This window comes from Callorhinchus milii, unplaced genomic scaffold (assembly GCF_018977255.1).
Source record: "Callorhinchus milii isolate IMCB2004 unplaced genomic scaffold, IMCB_Cmil_1.0 Scaffold20, whole genome shotgun sequence".
NCBI classification, from domain to species: domain Eukaryota; kingdom Metazoa; phylum Chordata; class Chondrichthyes; order Chimaeriformes; family Callorhinchidae; genus Callorhinchus; species Callorhinchus milii.
The window spans coordinates 8,290,276-8,309,049 of record NW_024704761.1 but is presented as its reverse complement, the minus strand read 5'-3'; the positions used below and the strand labels follow the sequence as shown (position 1 = coordinate 8,309,049).

At 41.8% G+C, this 18,774-nt stretch overlaps 2 protein-coding genes across 3 annotated transcripts in view; one reads left to right on the top strand and one right to left on the bottom strand.

Moving 5' to 3' along the window:
* Positions 1 to 1,670, top strand: part of LOC103175462 (matrix-remodeling-associated protein 7) — a 51,392-nt gene extending 49,722 nt beyond the window's left edge. The window contains exon 4 of one of the 2 annotated variants that reach the window (XM_007888522.2): positions 1,305 to 1,670. In XM_007888522.2, the coding sequence (XP_007886713.1) occupies positions 1,305 to 1,419 (115 nt within the window). In that variant the 3' untranslated portion in view covers positions 1,420 to 1,670. The remainder of the gene's footprint in view (positions 1 to 1,304) is intronic. The other variant, XM_007888525.2, reaches the window with a different exon arrangement.
* A 575-nt stretch (positions 1,671 to 2,245) lies between these two features.
* Positions 2,246 to 10,609, bottom strand: LOC103175461 (ectonucleotide pyrophosphatase/phosphodiesterase family member 7-like). The gene is made up of 6 exons (XM_007888520.2): positions 10,298 to 10,609; positions 8,537 to 8,682; positions 7,371 to 8,000; positions 6,217 to 6,451; positions 3,337 to 3,448; positions 2,246 to 2,614 (listed from the first exon to the last, which is right to left on the bottom strand). Exons 1-6 carry the CDS (start codon positions 10,545 to 10,547, stop codon positions 2,560 to 2,562), a joined length of 1,428 nt encoding a protein of 475 aa, XP_007886711.1. The 5' UTR covers positions 10,548 to 10,609; the 3' UTR covers positions 2,246 to 2,559.
* Between the last annotated feature and the right edge of the window lie 8,165 nt (positions 10,610 to 18,774).

Sequence of the window (18,774 nt, the reverse complement as noted above, 5' to 3'; positions counted from 1 at the left end):
TGAATAAAACTTGATTTTGATCTTGCTGATTGCATTTTTCAGTATTCAATTAAAGTTGAGTGTTGCATCTCTCTGAGAAGCCTTATTACTTAGACAATTTTGAAATGTACTAATAACCAAAGGTGCTATTGTAAATCTGCTCTTATCAAAATATGGTGTTGAGCTTATTAATTAAAGGAATTAGTTGGCCAGTGATCTTTGAGAATCCCCAGTTGGTGATTGGCATTGTCACTATTGTTACAGCAGTAAATGCTAAAAGATCTAATCCCACTGGGGATTCAATGGGTAGCCAAGACATTGAATGTGGGAAAACCCAGGACAGCATCCTCTCACTGAACCTAACCCACCTCTTGTTTCAAGCAATGGGGGAGACAAACAAGTACTATATGCTCTAGGCTGCAAACAGAACCAAATGTATTTTCATTTCAATGGCATTCGTGCCTTGGCAATTTAGAACTACACAAATAATAATCCTCGCATTTGATAGCGCCCTATGTCGTTGAGACGTCTCAAAACGCTTCACACAATATACTGTGAAGTGGATTGACTGTGTTATTTTGTGGGTGAAACGTGGCAGCCAGTTGCACGCAGCAATATCCCAAGAATGGCTCGGAAGTGAGTGACCAAATTTTATTTGGGGTGATTGTTGGGCAGGACACCGGAAGAAATTCCTTTCTCTTTGAATAGTGTCACGGGATGTTTAAAATCCACCTGAACATGCAGATGAGACCTCAGTTTATAAAGTCTCATCCGAAGGACGGCACCTCCGATAATGCAACCACCCCCTACCCTAACACTGCATTGAACTGTCATCGTAGATTATGTGATTCCGAGTCCTGATGTGAGGCTTGAACCCACAACCTTCTGACGTGGAGGCGACCGTGCTACCACTGTGCCAGGCTGACGCACAAATGTGCAGCAACCAATGTTTATCGATGTTATTACAGAGCTGGATGACTTTTAAAAGACACCTTTTTTTTCCCCCCCCAAAGAGTGACACGGATAGCAGAATTCATATAACGGAATTGCAGAAGGTGTTTTGTCTAACTCACTTTTTTTTTATTAACCTGGAATCGTTATTACTAGCGTTGTCTGCTGTTGTGACAAACCACAGTGGGTTCACAGCAGGACAACTTCAGGCACTCCTCTGTTTCGAGAGAAGCCGAGGCTTGTTGCATTACGAAAACCGGTGGCTTCTCAATTGACAAGGTGCCATGATTTTAGTTAGTTTGTACTCTGTAAACCATTGTCTATCTTGTATGCAGTATATTCATTGGTATTCTGTGTTCTGGTCTCTGTTTCAGGGTACAGAGAGAACAACTGGCTGCAATCTTCAAGTTAATGAAAGAGAATAAGGAAACCTTTGGGGACATGTCGGACGGAGATATGGAAGATCAGCTCAAACTTTATTCCCTTTAGGCTATGGCTGCGTTTAATAAGCGAACTGTGTGCTAATTACATCATTGTTACAATACTAATGCTACTTGTAATTCATATTAAACTATTTGGGGTGGATTACTATAAAAGTGAGCACAAGTGTAAATTTAATTTCCTTAATTAAAAATCTTCCCAATAGTTCCCCCCCTCCCCCCACCACAGAGAAAACCAAAATCCCTATAAAGAAATGCACCATACTTTTTCAGTCCTGTAAAAGTGGAGACCTGTAAATTAAACTGTTCACTGTTGTGCTGTGATCTGAAGGATCTTTTCCCTCCACCACCACAACAACAAACAACAACAACAACAAAATTACATTTATAGAGCGCCCTTCACGTCGGGAGGATGTCCCAAGGCGCTAAAACACCATAACATATCCCATTAGTGAAGTTGCTTTAATACGTTGAAGCTACATTTTGTTGAAGTTGTAAATTATACACTGCGGTCACAAAGTACATTGTAGCCTTGTTTGTGTTTTTTTACTGTTACTTCCCTATAAGTTTATATTTTTTTCCCATGTATTCCACGATGTTTTATGAAACATTTTTTCTTTAGCTTCATTCCGATAATAGTATGCATTTTTCTGGATCAGGTTATTGATTTGAGTCCATTGCTGGTGCTCCTAGCCACGCTATCTCCTCGACCATGCTTTTTGCTCACCTCCTTCCTACCCTTTTTTCCATCTCCCAACTTACTTGCCCTCTCAATCTCACTCTGTGAAGCATGTTGAGATCTTATCCTACGTGAAAACAAAAGTTGTTTGCGCTTGGAATCTGGTGCAAAAGACCTGGTAAATATTAGACAATCGTTAGTATCAATAAAGCTATTAATTTTATTGGTCTGGTAAGATTTGACATTTCATAACATCTTGATTGTCACTTATAAGATTGGATATCAGTGAACTGTAAGGTGAAGTATTATCAGTATTCAATTTCGATTCATGTACTAGGTCATTTTCTATTCTCATCAGCTTCATTGGAAAATTACCTTCCCGTCAACTGTCCCCGTTCGATTAAACTTAATTTCTGTGTTTCATTAAATATTTCTATTGTAACAAACAATTCAGAAGTGGCCATTATCTCTCTCCTTAATTTTCTCTCTCCACTGACAAGAGTTTGCATGTCAGAAGCCTGTTGAAGACATGTTGTTATCATCACTTGGGTCTTCATTGTGTGTCCTGAAAAGAGAAGAGATTTAGTTCATTAGAAACGACTCTTATAAATATTCCCCTGATTGAGTTTTTGGTGCTGGGGGAGAGAGAGAGTGCAAACTGTGAAGTTACCCCACAATTGTTAACTATTCCCATTCAGGACATGATATCTCATCAGACAGTGGGGTTAAAATCTTTTTACCACCCGATCCGGTGTCATTAGCGTTTGCAGCAAACTGTGTGAAGCAATTGGGAGACATTTCACCGATAAAAGGGTCAATATCAAATGCAAGGATTTTTATTCAATCCAATCTTTCTGAATTTTGTATGTGAAAAGTTGTTTCAAAGGCATTTTTATTTGCTGGCCAGACCTTATGCTCACAGAATGCCAGAAAACGACAGTGCTATTGAGAAGCGGGAGAACTCTCCATTGTTAAGAGTTTGCATGTCAAAGGCCCGTTGCATACATGTTGTCATCATAACTTGGGTTGCTATTGAGTTAGTTAATTTGGGGGAGAGAGAGGATATAATGTTGAATTGGGAAAAGAGGAACAGTAACATTTTAATGTTGGGAATGGGAGAGATGAATAGTGAGAGAGCAAAGATGTTAATGAAATGGGAGAAATAGGCCTCTGATACAGCAGTGACTTGGATAGATTGATTGTGGCTTTCTGATTTAAAGTGTTATTTTTGCTTCTTGCTTTTTCTTGTATTAACACTTTAGGAAACGTTGAGATCGAAGTACTCACCGTCTGTCTTTTCTTTGTGTGTATAAGGAAGAGCCTATAGCAATGAAAGCGACCAGAATTAGGAACACAGCAACTGCTGCTAGGCCTACGAGCCCCTGAGACAATGCTGAGTCTAGAACAACAACAACAACTTGGATTTATATAGCGCCCTCCACGCTGGACGGAGTCTCAGAGCGCTTTACAGTTTCGGATCCCGGGACCGAGCCAGGGGGAGGGGGGGAAGATGACCAAAGGCGCGGTCGAAAAGAAAGGTCTTCAGCAGAGACCTGAAAATGGGAAGGGAGTGAGAGGAAGGGAGTGAGGAAGGCAGTTCCAGAGCCTCGGGGCATAGTGGCTGAAGGCACGGCCACTGAGGGTGGAGCGGAGGACTCGGTGGTCAAGGAGGAGGCCAGACCCGGAGGAACGAAGGCAACGGGTACTGTGCTGAGGAGAGAGGAGGTCAGAGATGCAGGGACTTGAATACGAGGGTGAGGATCTTGAAATCGATCCTCTCTGGGATAGGGAGCCAGTGCAGTCTGGCAAGGCCTGGGGTGATCGGGGAGCGGAGTTTCGTGTGGGTGAGGATGAGGGCGGCAGAGTTCTGAATGAGTTGGATTTTATGGATGGTAGTGAATGGGAGACCGGCAAGGAGGGCGTTTGAATAGTCCAGCTGGGAGGTGACAAAGGCATGGACCTGAGTTCCAGCGTTTTTTGGGAAGAGATATTGGCGGAGACTGGCGATGCGTCAGAGGTGGAAGAAAGCGTTGCTGGTGAGGGACCGGATGTGGGGGAGGAAGGATAATTGGGGGTCGAACCTGACGCCGAGGTTGCGTACGGGTTCGGAGAGTTTTAGGGGGAGGTCGGGTAGGTGAAGGAGGTGAGAACCGTAAGATTTTAGACGTTGACGAGAGCCGAAGAGTATGGCTTCCGTCTTGTCAACGTTCAGCTGAAGGAAGTTTGTGCTCATCCAGCGCCTGAGATCTGACAGGCAGCTGACAGAACATCGGGGGATTGGGGGTCGCAAAGAGAGGTGGAAAAGTAGAGTTGGGTGTCATCTGCATACATGTGGAAATGTACGCCATGTCTGCGGATGACATCCCCAAGAGGGAGCATGTAGATCAGAAAGAGGAGGGGGCCAAGGATGGATCCTTGGGGTACCCCACAGGTGACCCGGTGAGAGCGGGAGGAGAAGCCGTTTATGCAGATGTACTGCTGGTGCTTTGTGAGGTAGGACTCGAACCAGGCGAGTGCGGTCCCACTGAGGTGGATGACGGAGGAAAGGCAGTGGAGGAGATTGGCGTGATCGACTGTGTCGAACGTGGCGGAGAGGAGAAGGAGGCAGAGGGAGCCCTGGTCACAGATAGAGAGGATGTCGTTTGTGACTTTGGGGGACAGAGAGGGGGTGGTGGTGGGTGACAAGGGGCAGAAGGATGAGGCTGCCTGGCGGATATTCAGTATTTTAGTTGAAAAGAAATCCATGACCTCCTCGCACTTGGCATTTGATACGAAGATTGAGGAGGCCTGAAGGGGGGCACGGAGGAGGTAGTGGGTGGAAAAAAGGATTTTGGGGTTGTGTTTAGCCTCCAAGAAGATGTTGGAGTAGAAGGCTGTTTTTCCGCGTGTCAAAGAACGGCGGCAGCTGTGGAGATGCTCGAGCCACAGTTGGCGGTGAACTGTCAGGCCAGTTTTCTGCCATCTGTGCTCGAGCAGACAGGTTTGGGTTTTTTGGCGGCGGAGATGGTTGTTGTACCAGGGGGATCGGGTGGGTTTGGAGATAGTCCTGGATTTTAGGGGGACGAGGGAGTTGAAAGTGGAGGAGAGGCGATCATGGAGCAGCTGGATGGCTGCTTCAGGATCTCCGTGGGTGGAAGACCAGAGGGATAGGATGTTTGAAGATAAGACAGCCTTTGTGAGGGTCTCAGGGGTAGCCTTTTCCAAGGATGGTAGAGGATGGTTGAGGGCTTGGTGGAGGAGAGAGGGATGTGAGAGGAGAAGGTGATGAAAAAGTGGTCAGAGATGGCCTTGTCCACTATGCTGAGGTCGGAAATGTCAAGGCCATGGGTGATGATGAGGTCAAATGCATGACCACGATTGTGGGTAGGTGAGTTTATGTGGAGGATTATATAGAACCAAAGAGTCAACGGGAGGCTAATAAATCTTGAACACTTGAATATTCATAAGGCATCGAGTGCAACTGAAATGCCTCTTAAAAACTATTTACGGAAATGAGCTGTGTCAAGAGGTTTGAATTTCATTGAATATGAAGGTATGTTGCCCACAAAATATACAATATATTCTATGAAGCACTTTGAGGCGTCTCGGAGACGTGATAAGACGCTATATCAAATGCAAGAATTATTATTACTCTATTGGGTGATGTGCTTCACAAGACATGGAATAAAGGAAGAAATATTTATTTGGATAAGGAGCTGAATAAGGATATATTGGTCTGTCTTTATAAAGTAAACCTCACACAACACAACAAACTGGTGGAACCTATTGTTCTGGCTCCACCTTTTCCCTTTCCAAAAGTGTGAATCCCTCCAAGATCACATGGGACCTGTAGATTATATCTGTGCTCCGTTGGTCAACCTATGGCTCACAGGGCGGTCAAGAGTCAGCTCCCTGAACATTCGTATGAGTCTGGATAAGTCCCTGTTCGATCTCTAGTGTTTTCATTTTTTTCTTGATTGAATATTTCCTGATACATGGCCTAAATCAAAGAAATATTCAATCAAGAACATTTGTTATTGGCAGACCATAAAGGCTGTCCACCCCGGCTGTGGAGAGTTTGTCACCAGGTTCTCTCTGTGACTTTTGTTCCTTTGCAAAAAAAAAACACCCCACAAACAGATTCCCATCAACAAGGTAAAGCTGGTCTCGTTTCTCTGTATGGCTTACCACTCCTGTTGCTTTCGAAGCTCAGCATTCCTCTAGTTATCTCCAGCGATCCATTATTTGGTTCAGGAGCGATTTTCAGAAGATTACACATCAGGGGATAAATATTCACACTGTCGAATGGTTCAGCAAGGTAGTTTTTCTTAAAATCGGGGCCAAAGGCACGGAATATCATTTTCATGTCCATATATTGGTTATCAAACCCATGCTCGCCTTTGTTAAACTGAAGTTTTAGTCGCTACAAATAGAGAAGCAAGAATAGATTACACACCAACAACATAATGGAGTTTAGATATCATAAACCATAGCAATAATCTTCCATCTGATAAAACATTGAAAGGTTCAATGCACTTAGAACCCTAGAAAGTTGCAGCACTGAAGGTCATTCAGCCCATTAGGGTCTGTGCTGGCTCTTTTAAGTAGCATCCGAAGAGTTAATGACAGTAAAGGCAGTAATTTGTGGATCACATTTGACCACAAAAGACACAGCAGTTACCCTTTACTGTAATTCCTGTGAAGCGTTTTGAGACGTCCTCCAGACACGAAAAGTGCTATTACCAAGGAATGATCATTTATCGGTGCACGGAAAAATAGCGATGAGTCAGTTGAATGACCGATTTTATCTGGAGGATTGTCAGTCAGGACGCCAGGAGAAACTCCCTTCACTTAATGCCAATTGATAAGAGGAAATATGACTTGCATGTATAATATTGGAAATATTAACTTCAGAGTCTGCAGATGGATTGCTGCAAGGCCATTGATTTGTATCTGGGCTGCTGTGATTTTTTTAAATCTCGTCAGCAGAGGGAAAACAAAACAGCTCTGTCAGCTGAACGGATGCTGAGATTGCTTATGGCACTATTGCCAGCAGCTGCCTTAACTTTGGAAGCAGTGCTGGCAGGTAAAGTCAAGCAGCAGTTCTGAAACCCTGGACAGGGAACAATTTTCCTTTTTTGCTTTGAGCCCACCAGCTTCTGTTGTAGAGACAGAACGTTGCTGTTCGTTCCTGGCTGGGAAGGTGCACGGGCTGCCTGGACCGATTTCTTTGATCAGATTTATTTTACACAGTCCTTGTCGTAACCTGTTTATTCTCCAAACACCTTTACCCCATCCCAATTAATCACCTTTACACCAGGTGTATTTGTCTATTCACTCACCCCATGAACCACGTATCCGAGATTACCGAACAGGAGAATGGGTAGAATCCTCTCGTGTTTCGAGTATCGCAATCTCTCGGGAAGATCTTCTTTCTTGTAAACGGTCAGGTGGGGATGGGCCCCTTTGAGGGCCTGGTACACTTTCTCAATCTTTCCTTCTTTGGGAAGAAGCATCCCACAAGGCCCATAATCCAGCATTTCAAAATCAATGTCTTTGAATGAGAAATTGGCGAATCGTCCCAGGACAATTTCATTCACCGCCGGCTCTTTGAGCACAGTGGTCATCCCATGGTCAGCAGTGATGATGACATTCAGATTGGATTTCAAGCCATGCTTCTCGATGCTTTGCACCAAATAACCAATTGCACTGTCTACTTGACGTACTGCGTTTCTTACTTTCTCAGAATCTGGTCCGTGCTTGTGTCCGGCTGAATCTGGTTCACCGAAATAAAGGGTGACGAAATCCAAATCGTCCACAGTGAACCACTTCATGACTGTGTCAATGTTTTCTCTCCATGCGGTTTCATTGCTGTAATTGTAGAACTGAGGCTCCACGATCTTCAAGAAGATTTCTTCTCCATCATAGGTGGGTTTGGTTCCGGGGAAGTGAATCGATCCTGTCTTTAAACCCTTTTTGAAAGTAAATCACAGAAGTGAAAGGTTCTGTATATATCAAGTGTTTATAACCTTCACCCACAAAATATACAGTCAATTCACTTTACTCTATTATTCTGTGAAGCACTTGGAAATGCCTCGAAGACGCAATTAGGCATTATATCAAATGCAAGGATTATTATTACCCTAATCATCTGATCTCACAAAGACGAGATGGCAAATGAAGGCCTTGAAATTTGCCCCCACAGAGACTCTCTGATCAGAGCAGCATTAGTGGAGGCCTTGGGAAAAAATTGCCTGTCCATTCTCTACTGCAGGGGTACACAATGCAATCCAAATTACATTTATATAGCGCCTTTCACATCGGAAGGACTGTGGTAAGGCGTACGCAGTATTTGGTACATCCAAAGAAAATATTGGAGAGTTTGTTACCTTTCAACAGGTGTAAGATTTTGAAGGTGAGCTACATACAATTCAAATATTGCCTGTCACTGTCAGTTAGGATTGGTCGTTTGTATTTGGCAGTGGCTTAGTATTTGGCTGAGGCTCACCTGTCTTTGAGCAGTGATCCAGATGGGAAGACTTCCTGTGTCCCACCACTCGTTGACTCCCTGGGTGGCGTAGTACGGTTTTTTCTCTCCGGTTGTAGTATTAAACCACATATTGTGAATTACTCCATGGCTCTCTATATCTCTCCCTTCAAAAAGAAAACAAAACGATAATTGGGTTTATCTTGCCCTTTGCAACCCTCTTGTACTGCTGTCATGATGCATTGAAAATATTGTTTGTTCAACCCTTCAATCCCATTTAAAATCCCATACGACTCTGTAAGGTGTCCTCTGAGATGTCCCTTGTTCAGGACTGGAGAGTGTCATCTTGTCTAATAGTTATTCATAACTCATTCCTCTAACATTGGGAGCCATTCTCATTGCTCTCCTCTGCCTCTAAATCCCCTTATGTTGCGATGCCCAGAGCTATGCGCAATTTTGAGGCAATTTTGTGGAGCCATTTCTCCTCAGCAGCCTACTGAAGTGACATAAACAGCTCTGAAGAGCACACTTCATTCAAAATCTTGCTAAAGAATGGATCTAGCGTAAAATGCTCACGGCGGTTGGAAAAAGAAAAGTGGAATTTGCACTTAAGACGTATTAATATAGATCACAACAGTTAAACCAGCCAAGACCAATATAGGTCTGGGTATAGAAAACGGCTTTTTAAATGCCTCTTCTGCAGAAAGATTTCAAACGTGAGCTATAAATACAGATGCCAATAAGACGGAGCTTGTGTATTTTTGCCCTAGAATATAAAATGTCAAAACAACGTGCAGTATTTGACACATCACTGTTGAATGAGGAAGACAGTAAATTGATCTTAAATAACACCAGACAGAAATGATAAATTACAGGCTTTTATCTTGTATAACGGGTAATACACATAACGCATTGCATTGCAGTGAATGGGATTAATTTCATACATAGAGGGAAAGCCTTTGATCATAAGTGGTTGCCTGTTTAGTTGAATTTAAATGGGATCTAATGCATTGGAATGCACAAGGTTAGCTGCATTGTCATAACTGTTGTCTTATAATGTTGGTGGACTTGATGAAGGGATTGTAAGAATGCTGCTACAATTTAAAACAGATGGATAGGTAAGGCACTCCAAGGAGCTGGATATCAGTCAAATGGATTTACGGAGAGTCTGCATTTGGGTTGTCCAGTGTCAAATGCCATTCATCATTGTCTTATGAGAGATTATGCATGAAGTTGCTGAAATAACAGCGTACAATACAATTTGACACTTATTTAAGCACCTTTCATGTCAGGAGGCTGTCCAAAGGGCAAGATTTCCTCCAGAGTTGGAAAGTCCATTCACATCTCAAAGCACCTGCAACTCTTATCAGAGGGCACTGAGCAGGGAACAGGGAGATTTAAGGTAGTTGAACAAAAGGATGGTTGAAGAAATATGTTTTTAAGATAGGGTTGTAAGGTAGGGAACGAGAAACAAGCCAAAGAGAGTTCCAGAAGACAAGGCATGGGGGCTGAAGGTTCGGACACCAATGGTAGGATGGAAGGCATGAGGAACACGTAATAGCTCAGGTATTATACAATGAAAACAGCAGAAGGAGTTGTTTTTAGTTAAATAGTGTATAAACAAAGTCAACAAAACAATTAAGACAAAAATATGAAACCATGTTCTCACACACCGTAATGCTGATACTCTGCACTTGGTCAACTAATTCAATATACCCAGGAATCGAGTTAATCACAAAGCAGGATTCAGGTTTAGTGAGAAGAAGATTCATGCCGACTCACCTGTAAGTAATGTGAAATGGGATGGTGATGTTAATGTAATAAAGGATGGTGTGATATATTTTGCCTTGACTCCTTCTTTTACTAACGCTTGCAAATTTGGGGTCTCAATGTGTTGGTCATAATCCCAGCGAAATCCATCGACCGAAATGAGCAGCAGTTTGTTGTGTGTTTTCCTTGCACCTGGTTGGAGAGGAGTGTTGTTGGTTAGGGTCAGGAAAAGGCCCAGGAGGAGGAATAAGTGGATGTGCATGGCTTCAACCAACTCCAGTCTGACTGCAACCCAGAGCAGGGTTCATTTTTCAGGAAGCAAAGCTTATATAGCTTATCGTGAATAAATCTTTATTGTAGAGAAAGGTTTCGAAACGATTTACGTTTTTCACTTCGCGCCAATGAAATATCTCCAGATGGTTAAAGTTGCGTGCTATTTGTCCTCAAATAAAGGATCAGGTGATTTAAGGTGGTTTTCGGTATATTATGCAATGTAATAAAGCTAGATGCCAATCTATACTTTCTTAGATATTAGGGAGTTGTGTCAGGGATGTCTGGTTTCATATTGATCTGAGACATTTTTAGCTGGATTTTACAGTTGGATGAAACACACCTTAAATAAATATTAATAAATAAATAAATTTAAAAAATCCCATTGAATAAATATTGCATTTATTGCATAAACGGGACAACTGGGTTTAAAACAGCCACGGTATGTACAGATTATCTATGTGCAGACCTTCACCCCTCAACCACAAAATATACAGTCAATCCACTTGAGAGTATATTCTGTGAAGCGTTTTGAGATGTCTCGAAGACATGATAAGGTGCTATATCAAATGCAAAGATTATTATTGTTATAAACCTCACTCCCCGTTGTTGTCAGCTGCTCCACAAATTCTTTGCTTGACCAATGCACAGAAATGTTCTCCAGCAGAGAAAGCTGCTGCTGGAATGGAGAAAAGCCATGGGAGGGTGGAGGAGTGCTGAATAGACAACGATCACTTTCTGCCATAGCTGTCAGTCATGCTTCTAAGTGTGTTAATCCTATTGGGCACATTGCTGGTTTCCTTCTTCTTAGTTACTTTCTTCAATAATCCACTGTGAAAACTAGGGTATGGATGGGAGTAGAATAGACGGAAGCTCTAAAAACTGTGAGATAATACAACTTGTGTTCACTTTCCTCTTTTGTCATTAATCTGCTTGAAGCCCTCCCTCTCCACCACTGTATTGTATTGTACTGTACTCAATGGTTCATTCTCTGTTATTACTTCTGAGGTCAAGGTATGAACATAACCTTTTAAATAATAAAAATAAAACGTTTACTGTTATCTCGAGTTCAGGTGACTGCTATAAACCTCAAGGACAAAATTTATAATGATATTGATTTGAAATTGCCTTGTAATCACGTCTCTGACATAATTATTCCCCGAATTATTATTCAGCATCAGCAGATGTAAATGATTCTTTTGGGAAACTGTGGTTTCGAAGTCTGTATTTCTGGTGAGAATAGGTGTCACTCTGCTTCAGTTGGTAGCAATCTCGCCTCTGAGACCAGGTAGTGGATTCAAACCTGTTTGAATGAGTGTTGTCTAAACTGACAGTACACTGTTGGAGTTGCTGTCCTTCGAGTGAGACAGTTAAAAATCACATGGCACTATTCTTCCAGTGTCTTGACCACCAATCGCCCATATAAAATTGGTTATTCACTTCATGGCTGTTTGGGGGACATTGTACTGCTTAAATTGGCTGCCACGTTTGCCTATAAAACAGTCTGAGGATATTTACAGTGTATCCTGTGAATCGCTTTGAGATAACCTCTCAACATGAAAGGCATTGTGTCAAATGCGAGGATTATCTTTTTCATGTGCATGTAATGCCCTGAGTTTTATCGTGCTAGCCCTATTTTCATTATTTAAAATATTACATTTCTTTCAAGCACTTTGAAGTAAGTGCAGCTACAGAAAGAATTAATGGGACAATCTACTCACAGATATTAACCCACTGAAACCTCTCAATAAATAATCCCTGGTTACAGCTGAAGCTTCTTTTCACAGTAATCTATGGAACACCTCAATTACATAAACGGCTTGCTTTGTCCCCGAATGCTTGTGATGGGTTTCAACATGACGTCTATGTGAGTTGAATGGCTTGTGGCTTCTGCTTTTTAAGATAATAAGAAATGTAATATTTTAAACAATGAAAGCAGGACGAGCACGATAAAACATAAATTTACACGCACCTGAAAATTTGGTCACTCAATCCACGACTTTTTTGTGGGACGCTGCTGTGTGCAATTGGCTGCCGCGTTTCGCCCACAAAATACACAATCAATTCGCTTTACAGTGTATCCTGTGAAGCGCTTTGAGACGTCTCCAAGACGAGATAAGGTGTCATGTCAAATGCAAGTACAAATCAGTACACACCTGAATTGAGATTAATTTTTTAAACATTTTTGGCGCTCTCAAAGGCTCTGACCTTTCCATGGTTGAAATATCACAGCAGTTCAATAAGAATTAAATAGAAATAGGAATTGCTTCCAAGCCTGGACAAATGGTACAGTGGAGCCAGCAGCTGGCAGGTGTATCCACCTCCACCCTTTTAGGCAGTCACCTTGTACATCAATTCCTTCTACAGCACAGCTGAGAATAGGATCTTGCCGGTAAGTAGGAACCTGGTTGTTAGTTGATTGGCGGATCGCTTTTTCAGAGATAATAATCGCATAATAATAATAATCTGGTCACTCAATCCATCTCTGTTTGTGGGACGCTGCTGTACACAATTGGCTGCCGCATTTCTCCAACAAAATATACAGTCAATTTACTTTCCAGTATATTCTGTGAAGCTCCTTGAGACGTCTTGAAGACGTGATAAGGTGCTGTATCAAATGCAAGGATTATTGTTGTATTATTATTGCTACATCACAAATTACATGCACACACACACATCTAGCCCTCTGCACGGTGACAAGATATGATCTATCTTTAGATCAAAGTACAAAATTACAAGACAAAGAATTTGATGAGGGAAGCTATGCGACTGTGGGGGTAATATTTATTGGGGGTGGTGGGGGGAGGGAGTGATAGTCTGTCCTGGGACTGTTAATATTTGTGAACTGCCTTGATTTCAGGACCTGTGAGTGAGATTGAACACAAAACATTGGAGGATATGTGCCCCACAGCGAGTGGAAATAGCCAGGCATTAACAGCTCGCAATGTTTAATATGGGTAGTAGAGTGGACATGCTCATTTGATACAGCACCTTATCACGTCTTCAAGGCGTCTCAAGGAGCTTCACAGAATATACTGGAAATGCCAGCTTGTAAATGCCACTTGTGTTAGACAAGGTGAGCCAAATGACTCTCTTCTGTGCTGTAAATTTCTACATCCCCCCCATTGTGCTCATTTACTGTATAGAAAATACATTTTCAGCTGAATTGTTTGTAGATATTTCTTCTTCATCGGAACACAGGAGCAGGGGGAGGCAAAACCTGTTTTGCCAGGTTTTTTTTTATTATCCGATAAAGGCAGATATCTGTGGAGGACACGGACTCGATGAGCCAAACAGGTCTCGTTCCAAACTTTCTCAGGTTCTTTAGGAGGATTACCACAACTTTACTCAAATATCTGGTCAGCCTTTAATTATGAAAATAAAACCCATTCCGTGGGAAGGTATTTAGTATTCTCTATCTGTAGCTCACAACCTGGAGATTCAGTGCACACACATTAAGTGACTTCTCAGCTTTCGTGTTAATAGCAAAATCCATGGATTACTAGCAGTCAGTTCCCAGCAGCCTTGGTTTAGGTGAGACCAATGGGACTGTCATTTTAATCTAATTTGTGAATATGAGTCATTAATATTAAACACATAGCCTGGTGGGACTCAATACCATTAAGAAGAGTGAATGTTTGGTACTTAGTCTGACACTTGTGTCAACCACATTCATCAACTGAGATTTTAATCTCCTGATCTCTGTCAGAAAATGGAAGTGTTTTGATTTAGACTACAAACTGCTGCAGCAAAGGCTTAGACTGGAGTTACCTTGTATGTCAGCCTTCACTTCCAATTATAATGAAACTGCATTGGAGAATAAAGTATTGTAATGGCACATGTGTTATTGACATTTCAACACTCCAGTGGGACAATGACATCTATAGATATAAACTGTATAGGCTTCATCCAGAAGTAATCTCTAAACCATAAGAGTTTAATTCACTGAAAGAGGAAAGTGCACGTCATTTCTCATCCTGTTGCTCTGAAGTTACCGTCCATGTAAAAGGTTTAACATTTATCCACACAATATACAGTCAACTTACTTTACAGTATATTCTGTGAAGCGCTTTGAGACGTCTCGAAGACGTGATAAGGTGCTGTATCAAATGCAAGGATTATTATTGTAATAACAGAAGCAGTGACCTAAATAAACAGACATGTTGCTGGACGGAATGTATTGTCTTAGTCAGGGGTGAACTGATGGAATCTCTTTAGTGCTAACTCATCTTATGTGTCCTTTGCTGGACTAAAGCTCAGATCAATTGGTCTGATTTTTGTTATGATATCATATTAATAATAATCCTTGCATTTGATATTATATGAACTATTCAATATATATATATGTATATCAGTGCTGACGTGTAACAGAAGCTGTTGGCTAATGTCTGCAACATAACCATGCCACCAAGTGGATGCTTACTGAAATGGTGCGTCTAAGATTTCTATGTGTGGCAATAAAACCATCATGCCACCCACTGGATAATCACTGAATAAGTGGTGGAGCACGGACATTTCATTCACTGCTCACGTTTGTCCCCTGGTGGAGTGTCTAAAGCATGACACTAACAGTGACGATTGCTAGTCTGGTCATCAATTAATCCGTTTGTGAATGCTGAGAAAAGCACCATCCAATATCTGCAAATTTCCGATCATATATTTTTATTTGTTTAGGCTGTTTCCACTTGTTGGTGGGTCCACTATCAGATCTAATAGGAACTTTAGGAGGAACATTTTCATGGTGATGGTGGTGAGAATATGGAACTCTTTGCTGAAAGCTGTGGTTGAAGCAAATGGCATCAATGTATTGCGAAAGAAAACTTGATGCAAACATGAGGGAACAGGGAATAGATGGGTATAGGTGAGAGAAATAGGAGGGGCTCGCTTGGAGTATAAGTGGACTTGTTGGGTTGAATGGCCTGATTCTATGTTGCATCGCTCTCTATATCTTTGTGTAGAAGAAATATAATTCTGTAAAACATGTAACAGGTGCTGCAAATCCTCTGCACACCTGTTGCTTTTGAATTTTGCTGCTGTTTTTGGTGTTCGGAATCGTAAGCGAAAGGTACTGAAATTGTGAACTTCGCTGCTCACCGTGGTAAAATAAATCTTTCATCTACGAGACGATCGAAGTGGAAGAAATACCAAAACCTTTCTCCAAAGCAGAAGATTCGCTGTGACGTTAAAGGGTACATTTTGCTCGCAGATGCATTTGAAACTTCCCTGCTTGTGGACTGTTGTTTTTGAGGAGCCGAGCAAATTAATCCGGGACGTTCTCCTGATGTGAAAGGCGCTGTACAAATATAATTTGTTGTTGCTGTTATGCGTGAAAAAACTCTGTTGTTTTCGAGGCGTAGACTCAGGATTTTACGAGGAAATCGTTTATTTTTCACCAGTTTGCAGAGAATAGTGTGAAACTTCAAAAGATCTCAAGAGAGGTTTGGATGTTGTTTTTCCAGAACACCCAGCCTACCATCTTTCCATTACAGCGTCCAGATGTTTCTTAAATGAGACCAGTGTCCAATACGTAAGCACCCTTTCGGTAACCTGTTTCAGTCTCTGTAAAGAAATACTTACTTGTGTCTAGTCCTGAAATTGCCCTTCTCATTCCTGAAATATGTGTGCCCCTGTCCAACTGCCTTGGTGCACCGAAAGCATTATTTATTCTGGCTTTGCTTTCTCAATCTTTGTTAGCATCTTCTGTAGAGTACTTTTTCAAGGTCCTCTCTGCTGTTAGTCCTTGAAAGTGTACACACAAAAGTGTTTTGCTCTCTCAAATGCTCCCGTTTACTTTTTATTTGAGTCACGCTTTTTTCAGCAGAGGAATTGTGGTATAGATGTTTGAAACGAACGCATGTTATCATATTCCATATCCTCAAATTATCCTACATGTAGGATAGCTTCTCAAGAGGGCAGTTCAGAGTGAGGTACTGCAGGGAGCTACGGCAAGATGGCTTCTTGTTTTCACCTGACTAATAAAGTTCACAATTCCCAGCTTCAAATTCGAGCCCATGTTTGATTAGCTGTAGCGCTAGTGGTTGCAGGTGTTTGCTCTGAGGGGGAAAAAATAAATGACTTTTTAAAAAATTTATAAAAAAAACATAAATCATTGTCGTTCTCTAATTTTGAGAAATGTTAATGCCAGTTGCCTCTTCCATCTCACTTATGCAAATCAGTGGAAGTAATTAATTGCAGCTGTTGTGAGTCGCTATTTCCTGTAAGGCAGTGTGAGCTCACATCAGAGAAGCATCTCCCACTTTTAGATTTTAATCAACGTTTCAGACATGCCGGTTTAGTGAATAATAGCCTCTTAATTAGGTAACACGTCTCTTAGTCCTGTAGTGGAACTGGTTGCAGCGAATGCATTGCATTACAGCAATGACCCACATTCTTCACTTCATTGCCGTTTGTGGGCTATGCTGCACGGCTATTGACTGCATTCGCAGTACAAAATGTAGAGTCACTACATTTTGTGGTGAATCCTTTGAAGCGCTTTGAGATATCCTCCTGATATGAAAGGCGCTTTTGTACCAAATGTGAGGATTATTATTGTTAATATCATACTGTCGTTTGTCAGCAGAATTCTACCTCTTTTTACTATGCAGTTGGTTCTGTGTTGAGATTTGGGTGTTGTAGCATTGCACAATATCTGCTGTTTGGGGCTTTTAATAGTTTGCTTTGACCTCTGCATTAAAGATCAGGCCAAACCCAGTGTGCAGCTGCCCCTTTATTTCTGAGTTCTATTTGAACACCGGTCTATAACGTTCGGGGCTTGTGCAGTTCTGATATTTTGGTGTTAATTTTTAAAGCCAATTTGTAGTTGGAAGCAAATTGATGGTTCAGCAGAAGGTATGTAATGAGGTAAGAATGAATGAGGAAGCACAGGGTCTGGTAAAACCCCAGACCTGCACATCGCTCATTTATTACAAATTCATTAGTTTGCTCGTAAGGAAAAGGGAGATTGCAGTTGTAAACAACAACAACTTGCATTTATATAGCCCCCCTCATGCAGGGTAGCGTTCCAGAGCACTCGTGTTTGGACATAATTTATTAACTTCCTGATGGTCTGCATGCGATGTTTCATTTTGCGGTTTGACTCATAATTGTGCATCAGAACTCATTCTGTACAGGAAAAGAGAATAACAGCTCCAAATAATAAAAAAAAACTCCACCAAAACTCTAGATGAATAATTTAACAGTAGCAGTGACCTGCAAAGGAGTGTTCTTATTTATTGTAATAATAATCCTTGCATTTACTGCAGTGCCTTATGTCATTTGAGACGTCTCAAAGCACTTCACAAGGTTTTACTGAGAAGTTGGTGACCGTATATTAATAAGCAATATTTTTAAACATTTAGGGTTATTTTCATACTCCACTTTTCATTGGGAGAACCCCTGTGATAAATGTGAGCCTTCCAGTATTATTTCTGGATAAACCCAAACAACTCTGGATGAACTATTATCTTGTCTTAAAATGCCATGGGCTGTGACTGCATCAAGCATCTTCCATTTGTGAAAGGATAAGATCAAATGGGCCAAAGCATCTTTTTCATCCAAACCTCTCTTGTGATGTATTGGCATTACAAAGTGCTGGAAACCCCAGCTAGCATCTTTCACAACTACATTATTAACTTCAAAATGCCTAGGATTTTTCCCCCTAGGGAATCTTGGTGAATCAGACATCGGTTGCCAAAGGCTGCTTGTTAAATCCCTAGCAAAAAGTCATGGATTTCAGCATCTAATTCAAATGTCAAGGCAATTCCAAGTAGCAGTGAGCAGCAAGTATTAGATGAACTTATCTCCCGAAGAGAGGAAATCCTTCTTTATTCTTTACGTTAAACACATGAGAGATGGCATTTTTTTGATAGCTTCCAGGTTGCTGGTGCACTCCACTGGCGACAAGAATGGCCCCTCAGCAGAAAGGCTGGAATTCATATTGATTCTTGACTCCATGGGTGTTCCAATTCCAAAGAGGTCTGCAGTTGCCAGGACTGGGAATTCTACATACGTTCTGCCACCTTCACATTGGAAATTTCGCTGGGTCTGGAATGGAATGCACATTCTCTCCTAAAGGGACCCGCCCTAGTTACTTCCACCAATCACAGTCCCTCCGCCTCGCCCACTCCCTTGCCTTCTTCACGACCCATCTCAAGAACCTCCTTTTCGACCGTGCTTTCGATCGCCCTGCTTCCTCCCCTGCCCCCCACCGTTCCCAATCC

Bases quoted from the DNA above. Each gene is read 5' to 3' on its own strand.
- LOC103175461 (XM_007888520.2), bottom strand. From the start codon at position 10,547: ATGCACATCCACTTATTCCTCCTCCTGGGCCTTTTCCTGACCCTAACC. The intron at 8,683-10,297 runs GTGAGTCGGCAT...TTCTTTTTGAAG, and splicing joins CCATTTCACATTACTTACAG to GGAGAGATATAGAGAGCCAT. The intron at 6,452-7,370 runs GTGAGTGAATAG...CTCTATTTGTAG, and splicing joins TCGGATACGTGGTTCATGGG to CGACTAAAACTTCAGTTTAA.